This window comes from Denticeps clupeoides, chromosome 7 (genome assembly GCF_900700375.1).
Source record: "Denticeps clupeoides chromosome 7, fDenClu1.1, whole genome shotgun sequence".
Taxonomy (NCBI): domain Eukaryota; kingdom Metazoa; phylum Chordata; class Actinopteri; order Clupeiformes; family Denticipitidae; genus Denticeps; species Denticeps clupeoides.
In genome coordinates this window covers 5148374-5160633 of record NC_041713.1, presented here as the reverse complement: position 1 = coordinate 5160633, position 12260 = coordinate 5148374, and the positions used below count along the sequence as shown (strand labels likewise).

The 12260-nt window shown below is 46.5% G+C and overlaps 2 protein-coding genes across 5 annotated transcripts; both read left to right on the top strand.

The window, feature by feature from the left end:
• Nucleotides 1-2434: 2434 nt before the first annotated feature.
• On the top strand, nt 2435-5095 carry syngr2a (synaptogyrin 2a). 2 transcript variants are annotated; one of them, XM_028986906.1, is made up of 5 exons: nt 2435-2651; nt 3355-3592; nt 3684-3817; nt 3900-4138; nt 5081-5095. In XM_028986906.1, exons 1-4 carry the CDS (start codon nt 2553-2555, stop codon nt 4095-4097), a joined length of 669 nt encoding a protein of 222 aa, XP_028842739.1. In that variant the 5' UTR covers nt 2435-2552; the 3' UTR covers nt 4098-4138; nt 5081-5095. The 2 variants fall into 2 exon arrangements, with proteins under 2 accessions (XP_028842739.1, XP_028842738.1); XM_028986905.1 differs by lacking the exon at nt 5081-5095 and having other exon boundaries at nt 3900-4970.
• Nucleotides 5096-7230: 2135 nt separating this feature from the next.
• Nucleotides 7231-11809, top strand: cant1a (calcium activated nucleotidase 1a). 3 transcript variants are annotated; one of them, XM_028986748.1, is made up of 4 exons: nt 7231-7434; nt 9787-10479; nt 10753-10956; nt 11062-11809. In XM_028986748.1, the coding sequence occupies exons 2-4, from the start codon at nt 9810-9812 to the stop codon at nt 11430-11432; spliced, it is 1245 nt and encodes a 414-aa protein (XP_028842581.1). In that variant the 5' UTR covers nt 7231-7434; nt 9787-9809; the 3' UTR covers nt 11433-11809. The 3 variants fall into 3 exon arrangements, with proteins under 3 accessions (XP_028842581.1, XP_028842584.1, XP_028842585.1); XM_028986751.1 differs by lacking the exon at nt 7231-7434 and adding an exon at nt 7453-8373; XM_028986752.1 differs by lacking the exon at nt 7231-7434 and adding an exon at nt 9251-9305.
• Nucleotides 11810-12260: the final 451 nt, after the last annotated feature.

Here is a 12260-nt window from a genome sequence, read left to right as displayed (position 1 = left end):
ACAAAACTCATGTACATAAATCACATAAAAACTCATATGTACATAAGTATTCACAGCCTTTGCTCAATATTTTGTCACTGCACCTTTGGCAGCAATTACAGCCTCAAATCTTCTTGAATATGATGCCACAAGCTTAACACAACTATCTTTGGCCAGTTTGGCCCATTCCCTGTGCAGCACCTCTCAGGCACCATCAGGATGGATGGGAAGGGACAGTGTGCAGCCATTTTAAGATCTCTACAGAGATGTTAGATTGGATTCAAGTCTTGGCTCTGGTTGGACCCTAAAAACACTCCTTTGATATCTTGGCTGTTTGCTTTAGGTTGTTGTCCTGCTGAAAGATGAACCGTCGCCCCAGTTCAAGAGCTCTCTGGAGCAGATTTTCATCCAGGATGTCTCTGTACACTGGTGCAGTCATCTTTCCCTCCATCCTGACTAGTCTCCCAGTTCCTGCAGCTAAGAAAAATCACCACAGCATAATGCTGCCACCACCATGCTTCACTGTGGGGATGGTATTGTCCTGGTGATGGGTGGTGCCTAGTGTCCTGCCATTGACACCGAAGAGTTCAGTCTTTGAGAGTTCAATCAGACCAGAGAATTTTGAGTGTCCTTCAGGTGCCTTTTACGAAGGCGTGGCTTCCGTCTGGCCACTCTACAGGTCTGATTGGTGGATTGCTGCAGAGATAGTTCTAGAAGGTTCTCCTCTGTCCACTCTGGCAGAGTGACAATGTTCTTGATCACCTCCCTAAATAAGGCCCTTCTCCCCCTGTTCACTCGTTTTAGATGGTTGGCCATCTCTAGGATGAGTCCTGGCAGTTTTGAACTTCTTCCACTTACGAATGTGCTCATTAGGACCTTCAAAGCTTGGCTGAAAAATAAATGTAATCCAATTTGAAATGTGGCTGTAACATGCTGAAAAGGGGGGTGCGCTGTGAATAATTTCTGTATGTGAAAGACGTTTGCTTTTCAAACAAACAAAAAGAATCAATTCAATGATGGGAAATCCTTTTTTTTAAAGACAAAACGACTATTAGTTGTTATACAGTAACTAACTGTGTTAGTAAAGTAGCTGCAAAAGTAACGTGCACGTGGGAACAACCCGATCCGAAGGCAGAGGTCACTTGAAAGCGTTTGAAAGACTGAGCAAATACAGTCTGTTACAGTGGGGTTAACCACATGACAGTAGACAAGCGACACATTCAGGGCTAGTTGAGCTGAAAGTGTTTGATGATTAACCTGTAACTCCAGATATGGCTTTGTGCGAGCCACTGACAGTGTTTAATAAGGGAGGAGGTCACATGGGCAAAGGAAACATTTGTGAACATCTACAGTTCAGCAAGTTAATCAATTCAGCACCATTCAAGCGAGCTCCAAAGTGGCTCCAATGTGCATTTTCCACAAATAATCGGAAAACGCCGTGTTGACCTTTCACATTTAAATTAGCCAAGTTTTAGTCCGGCTTGTTCCATTACCATGTGACCAGCAGAAGGGGAAAGTCATTTTTTAAACATATGATGGGTACTGTTTCCTCATTCAGTAATTTGTCTGTTATGGCATATGCTAATGAGTATATTAATTGGCCATCTACTTTCAATATGCAAATATATTTCTGGCTGAGCCATGACTTCAATCGCAGTGTGTGAAGAGGTGCATTCTGTAAAGACTGTAATTCTGTATCGCGCAACAAAATGAAAACGTAAAAAAAAAAAAAAGTTCACACTTTCACAGATCCAAAACAGGGCGACGGCTTGCCGGTGAAATTCTGCCCCCTGTTTGTTAGAGTTTTGAATTAAAATGTTACACGATGCACCTTGAACACGCTGGAGGCGGAGCGCCGGACATTTAGGACGAGACAGGACTCTTTCTAAAAAATGAACTTGTCATGAAGTTTTCAAAGTGGGATTTCCTAGCATAGTAACACATATCATTATAAAAACTCCGCCATACAGGGACATTTTATTTAGAGGAAATCACCCATCTGTATTTTTATATATTTGTAGTAAAAGGAAATATGATAACAACGACAACAATAGTGACCAATGAGAGCAAGGAAAAGTGAAACCAGTAGTGGTGATGGGGGAGGGGTTAACACTGAAGAGGTCAAATTGTGAAAAACAATAGTGATCACGATGTATATATATATATTACTAGAGCTTTATTGTTGACAAATTAAAATAATTTATAAAACACATGAAGCAAGGGGGGCAATTTACACCAGTAAACACGACATTTGCCCATAAGAATAAACGGGTGAATTGCATTATATAATATGAATTAAAGTTGTATTAAGAAATACATTTGGAAAATTGTGTTGTACGTCAAGCCTTCGACGTAAACGTAGGTTTGTGAAATGTGGCAGGTCCCCTCTCATGTGACAGCGGCAAAGTTTAGAACGAGTTTGGGAGCCGCGGGGGGGGCGGGGCGGCGAGCCACGTGATCCGCGTTCAGGAAACGGGGCGCCAGCAGGCGGAACGAGTTTTTCAGTCCCGCAGAACCCGTCCCGTCCCGTCCCGGCGCCCGGCGGAGATCGAGCACACGCACCCACGCCCAGCATGGAGTCCGGCGCTTACGGGGCCTCGCTGGCGGGCGGCGCCTTCGACCTCGCCAGCTTCGTCAAGTTGCCGCAGACGGTGGTGCGGCTCCTCGCCTGGGTGAGTCCCACCTCCGCGGCCTGGTCCCTCCAACCCGCCGTTTCTGTTGAAAGTTGGGAAGGTTTTCAGCCCCACTCCGGCGCGTGGCTAGCAATATTTTAATTTTGCGCAATTAAAGTGATCTAAAGCGATCAAAAAAAGTCATTGTTGTATTCTGAGGTTGAAAAGTTCAGGCTTCGGGACTGACACGTCACTTCCACTTCGCGACAGAAATTCGCGACACGGCAGCGCAGGTGGGGTGGGGTGGGGTGGGGTGGGGGGGTCAGGGGACAGTCATGTGACTCCTAACCATCAAACCCAATTTTTTTTCTCTCGTCACTTCTGTGTGTGGCGACGGTTGAATTGCTTGTGAGTGGATCACGTGGTGTGGATGAGTTACTGTGAAATTTCTGTGAACGTATGCTCCTGTGGATTTTATTTGCAACCTCTTGACCGGAACGTGGAGATTAGGACCCGTGCAGTTTTAAAGAGTCCCGTACACAAAGCGTATTTCATACACTGAAGAAAGGACGGGATGTTTGAGGGGTCGGCTTCATGAGACGTTGGTTGACACCAACACAGGAGCTTCGGTGAGAGAGAGCACCATGGGGAGAAGGTGTGGTGGACCTTTGGGCCAACAGGGTCTCTGAAGACCAGAACCTGAGTAAAACCTGCTCACCCTTCTATATATATGTGTGTGTGTGTGTGTGTGTGTGTGTTGCAGTTGTGCGCCATTGTTGTGTTTGCCACAATCACGGCGGAAGGCTACACGAACGAGTCTTCTTCCGGTCAAACCACGTGCATATTCAACGGCAGCGACGGCGCCTGCAGCTACGCAAACGCCATCGGCGTCATCGCCTTCCTCGCCTGCGTCTTCTTCCTCATGCTGGACGCCTACTTTCCCCAGATCAGCAACGCCAAGGACCGGAGGAACATCGTCATCGCCGATTTGGCCTTCTCAAGTAAGAACATTGCTCGGTGTGCCCAGGGTGGACTTTTTCTTTCCTTGTCGCACGATAGTGGAGTTAAGCTCGTGGGATCTGTCCTCCTCAGTTCTGTGGACGCTCCTGTGGTTCGTGTGCTTCTGCCTGCTGGCCAACCAGTGGTCCCACACCAAAACGGACAACATCCCTGCCGATGCTGGACGTGCGGTGGTGACCTTCTCCTTCTTCTCCGTAGTGTGCTTTGTAAGTGGCGCGTTTCCTCCCATTTCTCATTGGCCGGAAGTGTGCATAAAAGTCAATGACCGTCCCTTTCTTCTGCCCCCAGGCCCTACTGATAGTGTTTGCGTGGCGGCGCTACCAGCAGGGCGTGGCCAGCCTGGACAGTAACTACACAGACCCCTCGCAGGACCACAGCACCCCATACCCGTCGGCCTTCCCCGCCTCAGAAGGCTACCAGCAGTCCCCCTTCAGCAACGCCCCCCAGAGGCCCGCCGAAGGGGTGTACCAGCCGCCCAACTACTGATGGACTGAGGGGCGGGCCTTCCAAAGTAGAGCAGCTGATTGGTGGGGACTGGTTTACACTCTCATTTACAGCTCGGCACTGTGTGTGAATGTTGCTTTTTTTTTTTTTCGGTTGTGAGTGACATGCACGCCAAGCGAATTGCAACAGCCATGTCATGCACGCAGTGTTGCTCCACATGTGTGATGGTTGTAAAAATATATATGTGGCCAAACTTGCATACTCCTGAGTTGCATGCACTACATCTGCACTGCTGCTCTCAGAGACAATCACAGTTCCCGCAGTTGCACGCCACTGTCATCCCACAAGTGCTTTCCTTTCTGCCAAATATTAAAATCTGGTGTCAAATACATACAGACATTAAAAAAGCATCAATTTCCTTTTTATATACAAGTCTCAGGTTCTTGTAAATTAGCACATAATCATTGTATTAGCCCACCACTGCATTTTTTATTACTATTTAGTTTATTAGCATCTGAAGTATCTAGGAGTGCGTTGACCAGCGTAAACCTGACAAAGCACTGGACCAGAGAGCTTTGGGTGCTTTCCCACAAGACCGTTTAAGGGACTTTTGGTTGAAAGTCAAACCCCTGTGACAGGGAAGTCAGCGTATTGCTGCTGTTCAGCCATTGGCATCAGTTTTGGCGTTTTTGATCAAATTTTTCACGCTTTACTTCATTTTTTTTTTCTCCCCAATGCACTGGGAAAAATACAGAATCTATGCCATTGATTGTTCTAAATATTCCATTTCTAATATTAATGTGTTCATTTGTCTGGGTTTGGGAAAGTTTGATCTGGCATGGCTTTCTTTGTGTATCAAAAAAAAAAAAAACACTGTGCCATTCTGAATATGTCTAAATTTATTTATAAAGGCCATTGTAGCTCAAATGTGTCTTTTTATGCAGTCATTTTTCTTTATAATATATATATATATATATATGCAAAATATATATATTTACAATATTTATTTCAAATTTTCTTCACAGGGCGTAGTTATTACACTGTGGCCAAAGTTCATGCTGGGATTCTTTCACAGTAGTGTTGCTACGATTCGTTTCTATGATTTTCATTTACTTTGTGCTTTATGCTGCTTTTTTTTTTTTTTTATTTTGATCATCTGGGACATAAATAAATTAACCCTAAAAAATGTTTGTTTCACAGAAGCTCTTGAGTGGCTTTGGCTGACCACTTTTTTGACAAATAAAGAGTGACAAGTGTTTTCTTGAGCGCCCTGAGTCATTCTTTCGGAAGCTGATTTTCACAATCTGCTCTGTTGATGGATGAAGTGATGGAAAAGTCTCCTCGCCAGTCTTGGCTTGTGTGCCATGGCATGACAGTAGATAATCTTGTATTTAGAACATTTGATTGCATTTTAACTCCTATTTATAATAGTTGTTGGTACAGCAGAAGTATGTAAGTTACTGCACCACAGTAAACAAAAAAAAAACCTCCTGTGTTGGAGTTTGAATGGCATGATATGGCAAGGTAACTGGGAAACATCACCCACTCTTAAAACCACAATGAGTGGTTCCTCTTCACACTTTCCATGTGCTCACCTGCAGTTCTCCAATGGCTGTAGGTTCTTATCATTCAGCCCAGTTTCTTTTACTGAAACCGCGTTGCATGATGTGGCCCTTGTAAAATCCCCTCCTCGTCACAGGTTTTGCCCTTGCCATGAGTTTCAGATCCTGTGTCTGCCAGGCACCAGTCAGATAGAATCATATTTGCCTCAGCAACAGATTACCAATAAAAAAAAAAAAAAACTAAAAAGCTCATTGGTCCGTTTATGTCACCCACGGCCACCTGCAGGGGTCGGTGCTGCACGTTTCTGGTGATCTATTCCTTTTGGACGTGTGTGCACGATACGTACACAGATAGAGAGATAGATGCCTTTATTATCACTATACAAGTATGGCGAGCAAACCAGCAGATGCACTTTCAAACTAGGTCTGCCAAAGATAAATGAAATATGAGTAAAAATTCAATAAAAGACACAAGAATATTTACAGTTTTTACATATTTACACCAGTTTTAAGTTTTAAGTGATTATGATCAAGCAAAAAAATATAGAGGCAATATTGCTCAACAGTTATTACACTTCAAGACACGTGGAATGAATGTAAGACAGAATAAAGTGAATGAGTAGTGCACAACGATTTTTGAGACAAGGAATGAGGCTGTGCATGGCTCTGTCTAGAAAAATCCCAGCAGAGAAAAAACATGGTATGGGATGGAATGGTTCTTCCAGAACAATAGAACACGTGCAGGTTGTATGGTTCAGAAACAGTATTTTTCAGCCAATAGCTGTTTGGGTTTGCAAGCAAGTGTCCTTGAAGATGTGATCCAGATCAAAGAAAGCAAAGCAAATCTGGTCTGTACTTCAAATCTGGACTGTTGTTATCCAAGAAGAAGGTTATGTCAATATTACTCTATGTCCATTGCAAGAGTCTCCATTCACTACCTCATTAGTCTGCTTTCCTAATGAGATCTGCCCAGGACTATGAACATAAATAAGAATAATAAACTTCTTAAAACACATCTCTACAAGTTGCCATTTGTTCTGATTGAGTATGATAGGCCAGTGTTAATCGGTTCATGGCCTGCATATAATGTTTTTTTTTTTATGGGAGCCACTGCACTACAATAATAAAAAAATGCTTTCAGCCATTGCTTAATGAGGTTGGGGTAATTGTTAACCACTTGCCCAGTGTCTTAAAGCCCTGCACTTACTCACAATGATAATGTGAAAACGGCAAACCACAGGGCGAACCAAATTATTTCGTCAAAATGTCTACGTTCAATGGAGAGCTGTGACCCTGTAAAATGGCGGGACTAACGCTGATCGCGACGCGGCCATTCATGGCGTCATTCAACCTCCAATTCGGTAGATTCCTCTGCTTGACCCCACACACATTCACACTCGGCGCCACCTGCTTTGGTGTAGTCTGCTAGTCCTACAACTGCTGGAGAATCACTCATGAATGGCAGCGATTTAGGCCAATCATCAGGCTTAGATCGGCGTTTGTCCCGCCCACTTACTTTGATGGGCCAGACTGACAGATAGAAGTACTTCGTGGTGCGCCGAAAATGTCCAAATTGAATAAATTTAGATTTTTTTTTAAATAAGTGACCATGTTAATGTAATATATGAATTATTATTAAAGTTGCAGCGAAATGCGCAGCCTCGAAGCTCCGGAACGCGCCGCCGCGCGGCACCGGAAGTGGAGCGTCCAGCCTGTCCTGCCGCACTCTGCGGGGCGAGCGATGGAGCCGTACCCGGGCGTCCGAGTTTAGACCTCCTCGCAGCGCTGGAATGACACTCGGCGAGTGACTCGCCGCGGTAAGTCGTCCGTGGCCGTTTCCCCCAGACACCTGCCCGTGGTGTAACGTGACGTGTGGAGTGTCCGTGCTAGCCCTGTCGCGGTCTCCTCGTGTTTTGATTTGGCCGCGGGAGTGAAGTTGTGGCCCGTGTCGGTTTCTGGTTCTTTCTGAGGATCCAGACCTCGTCTCCTAGTCATGGTCTAAAGGTAGAAGATCGGCGAAGGTCTCCCGTGGTGACCAGCTGGAGGTGGCGCCTCGTTTTTGAGCAAGTCAGAACTTCCCCACTCGTGACCGAGTAGATCAGCATCGTGCGTGGTGCTGGAAGCCCAGCTGTTCCCTGTATGTTCCCTTGCATCGATCCCAGTGGGTGCAGACCACGTTGTCACGTTGATCTGAAAGCTTGTAGTAAATCAGTACACACACACACACTACCAAGTTTGGATGCACCTACTCTGTGGTGTTTATTGATACTAAGATGGAAGTGAAGTATGTTTGATGAATCTGTTTCTTTTTTTTACTTTCATGGCTGCTTTCTTCATTATATTTTTCATCAAAGGTCGCTTGATGAGATGCTGATTAACATGAGCGGGTGATAAGAAAGTGGACTGCTTGGCACGGCCCTGGTTGTCCAACTCAAGGTGGTGGAGAGCAGATACGAGGGTGTAATTCTGCCATCACAGCAAAAGCTCCCTGCTCCTTGTGTGCTGTTTTTTGGTTTGTAGATAGCCTCACGTTTGTTATGTCGCAGCCGTGTCTTTGGGTTTTGTTGTATAATGTAAAAAAAAAGCTAAACCCATAAATGAGTAGGTGTACAGAGCACCAAAAAAACTTTTTTTTTTTTTAAGGTGTGTTTGTGTGTTGGCGGGTGGATAGTTGACCCTTCTGGACCCAGATAATCGGCACTAATCCCTGCTCAGCGGTCGGTGAAACAGACACGGGGGTCAGGCAGCATCCGTAGGTGAGCGTTTCATATGGAGAGGGCAACGTCAGCCGATCACGGGGTAAAAACGACTGGGAATGAAACACCGCTTGTGTACAGGTTGTGTGTGCAGGTTATCTAGCTGCCCGCATTGTGAATGTGTGTGAAAGGTGAAAGCTGTGGGATTTGTTGGGAGTCGCACCGCAAAAACATTCACTAATATATCATTTAAAAAGTTTATGGTCATTTAGAAATGTCCTTTTTTTTTGCGATGGGAAACGAATGTTTGATGTTAAACTCCGGTTTAGACATTGTTCATGTTGTAATATCAAGTGCAGAACCCATAAAATAAAAATAAAAAAATGGATGGATGTGTATATGCCCACAATTGCATTATTATTATTATTTTATAAATGCGAGAATCATCATTGTGTTGCGATTGGGAGATGTTGCTCGGTCTTTGTAAGAATCTGAGGAACATTGGGGAAATTATATCTTCACTGTATTCTGATTTATCTCCTTCTGCATGTTGTTGTTGTGGAAACGTTGCAGTGACGTTTGGGCCGTGTTCCCAGTCTTGATGTTTACTTAATGTGACCGAAATGAGATTACAGACGTTTCCTGTTGGTCTCAGGGAGTCAAAGGGCTTTTTTTTTTTTTAAGTGTTATGGGTGTGGCTAGTTTGGACCAAGTCCCTGAGACAGGAAGTGCCGCAGACCAGACGTTTTTGTCATTTATGTTTATTGAATGTTGCATATATGGATGTGTAATGAACTGAAAATGATCCTGTAGTTTCTCAGTGCGAACATTTCTGATCTCCGTAACGTACGTAGGGCATGCGACTTTCTTGCTCTACCTGTTCGCACACTCACCAATCGAGTCCCTGGCTCCTCCCACTTCTCCACGTCCTCACTGTTTCCTTGACACACCTGTGTCACATACTCGGGCCCGGTGGAGTGCAGGGAGCAGAGGTCTGTGCCATTCCGTTTCCTTTACTACGTTTGACTTGGCTGATCTGACGCTACTCGTCTTTTATCGGAACGGCCGCAGTGTCTTTCAGCCTCTCGCCGTGCACGTTCCGTGGTCATCTGGACTTGAGCGTGCGAATGTCGCGTGTTTTGCAAGTCTGTTGCTCCGGTTCCCTAATTGCCGGCGTTTACGAGAGACCCAGCGAACAGCGCGTGAGTGTCTAGATGGGACGCCATCCTCCTGTGAGGGAGGTTCAAGGGCCCGCTGGCTGAAAGAAATGCCGATACCACCGGCATTACCATGCACAGTCATGACGTGTGCGGCCTTCGCGGTAAACATTTACGCAGAACAGCACCGCGCGAGACTTCCGATTGTTTTTATATTACTAATGAACTGCAGCATTTTGATTTAAAATTGGAGACGATGAGGAGGTTTCCTTTCTGCTATATGTTCATTTGTGTATTTCCACTTCCTGTCCCTCAGGTGTCCGCACTGCTCTCTCGCCCATGTCCGTGTCCGCGGCAGGCTTTCCCCGCCTGGACCAGAATGAGCAGCGTCGCACTCTGCGCATCTCAGTAGGGGGTCTCCCCGTGCTGGCCTCCATGACCAACTCCCTGGACCCCCGCTTCCGGATCAAGTGGCGCGCGACCGTGCTGGTGGCGCTGGCCCTGACCCTCCTCCTGCTGCTGTACCTGCGGTTCTCGCCGGGGGGCGCCCGGGGCCCGTACCACGCCCTCCCGGCCGGTCGGCACGGCGACCGCTTCCGGCCCCTGGCCGACGGCAGAAGCGAACTCTATAACGACACGTACCCGCTGACGCCGCCCGAGCGCACGCCGCAGGGCCTGCGATACCGCATCGCCGTTATCGCCGACTTGGACACCGCGTCCCGCAGCGAGAAGCAGCAGCTTACCTGGTTCAGCTACCTGCGGCGAGGGCACGTGCTGGTGAGCGAGGGGGAGGGGTCTCCTCGCATCAAGGTCCAGTGGGACGCGGAGAGGGTGGAGCTCCAGACGCACCTGTCAGAGAAGGGGCGGGGCATGGAGCTCTCAGAACTCGTTGTTTTTAACGGAAAGCTGTATAGCGTGGACGACCGGACGGGCGTGGTCTACCACATCGAGGGAAACACGGCGGTGCCTTGGGTCATTCTGCCAGATGGAGATGGGACTGTGTCTAAAGGTCTGCAACTCTAGCATCTATAGCTCTATGCCCTGTAGGCTGGAGCATTGAAGTTCTTTCTAGATATTTGTCTACTCTTTCTGTATAACCGTTTTTACTCTGTTTCACAATTTATCTAATATTTTTGTCATTGTGGCATAATTTCTGCAATCATTAGTTTTGCTTTCAGTCATTTCTATTTTTTGAGAAGCTAAATTTGTGTAGCGACGACGGTGGAGTAGTGCTGCCCTCTGTGGTCAGCAGCTGTAATGACGGCCTCACCCGTTCCCTCAGGCTTCAAGGCGGAGTGGCTGGCCGTGAAAGATGAGCGGCTGTATGTCGGTGGCCTGGGCAAGGAGTGGACCACCACCACGGGGGAGGTCGTCAACAACAACCCTGAGTGGGTCAAGGTGGTGGGTTACCATGGCGATGTGCAACACCAGAACTGGGTTCCTAAGTACAACCTCCTGCGTTCTTCTGCAGGCATTAGCCCTCCAGGTGTGTTTATAATAATTACAATAATAAAATGCATGCTCTAATAAATGGTCAATTGTTACACGTTATTTTTAAATAACGTGTTTCTGTGGACCCCGCCCCTCCCAGGTTATCTCATTCATGAGTCTGCGGTGTGGAGTGACACGTTGCAGCGCTGGTTTTTCCTGCCGCGCCGCGCCAGCTCCGAGCGCTACGATGAGACGGCTGATGAGCATCGCGCCACGAACCTGCTCCTCAGCTGCTCTCCTGACTTCCAGGACATCACCGTGAGCAAAGCGGGGCCACTGAACCCAACCCACGGTTTCTCCTCGTTCAAGTTCATTCCCAACACGGACGACCAGATCATCCTGGCCCTCAAGTCCGAGGAGGATGCCGGCAAGATCGCCACCTACATCCTCGCCTTCACGCTGGATGGACTGGTCCTGCTTCCAGAGACCAAGATTGGTGAGGTCAAGTACGAGGGCCTGGAATTCATTTAGAGGCGCAGGTGAACCCCACAGCCCAGCCCAGCCGAGACACTCCGAGACCCGAGCTCTTCCTGTTACCGGTCACATGGCTGCAGACAGCTGTGCTCCGGAGTACTGTACTGTACATCTCACGATGAATGAATGTTGATCGAAGAGACATCACCCACGGACCTTCGGCGTTCATGTTGAATGTATTTTTTTAAGTTTACACTGAACAAACATGTTTTATTTGGGTTTTATACATGAAACCTGCCGTTGCTGTTTGTCACCATTTCTCTTATTTAATGTTGGCACACGTGAGTGCTGCATTGTCACAAGATCTTTCACCCGATATGTTCTCAGTGACCAGTGTATAATGTGAATGGCTGATTAAATACTGTAGGATATGAGCTCTTCTGTTTTATTTCCTTTTATTATATGTGCCTCTCCAGATCACTGCACAGTCTTCAAATTTCTTCTTGTAAATGACCATTTACACAGATGTTTTATACAACAGCCTCCAAAAAAGGTTTATGACCCAGATGGTGGTGTACTTTAGCTGTCAAAAGGATGGAATTATGTCTGTGTTAAAAACTGGGTTAAATAGCACAGAAATGTCATAATATGCGTTTGTTGTACAAGGATCTTTTTTCCTTAGGCGTCGTAAGCACATATCTTGACTGTGCCCTGTATTGGAAAAAAATTGAAAAAGAAGAGAGATAAAAAAAAACACTAATGATTAAAACGGTGACATACATAACACAGTGAACTTTGTGACCTTGCAGGTAAATTTGCGGTATATCGTTTTGCATTTCCGCTAGAGCCAGTTTTTCAGTGTGGCCATTCCAGTCAGGCAGGAAC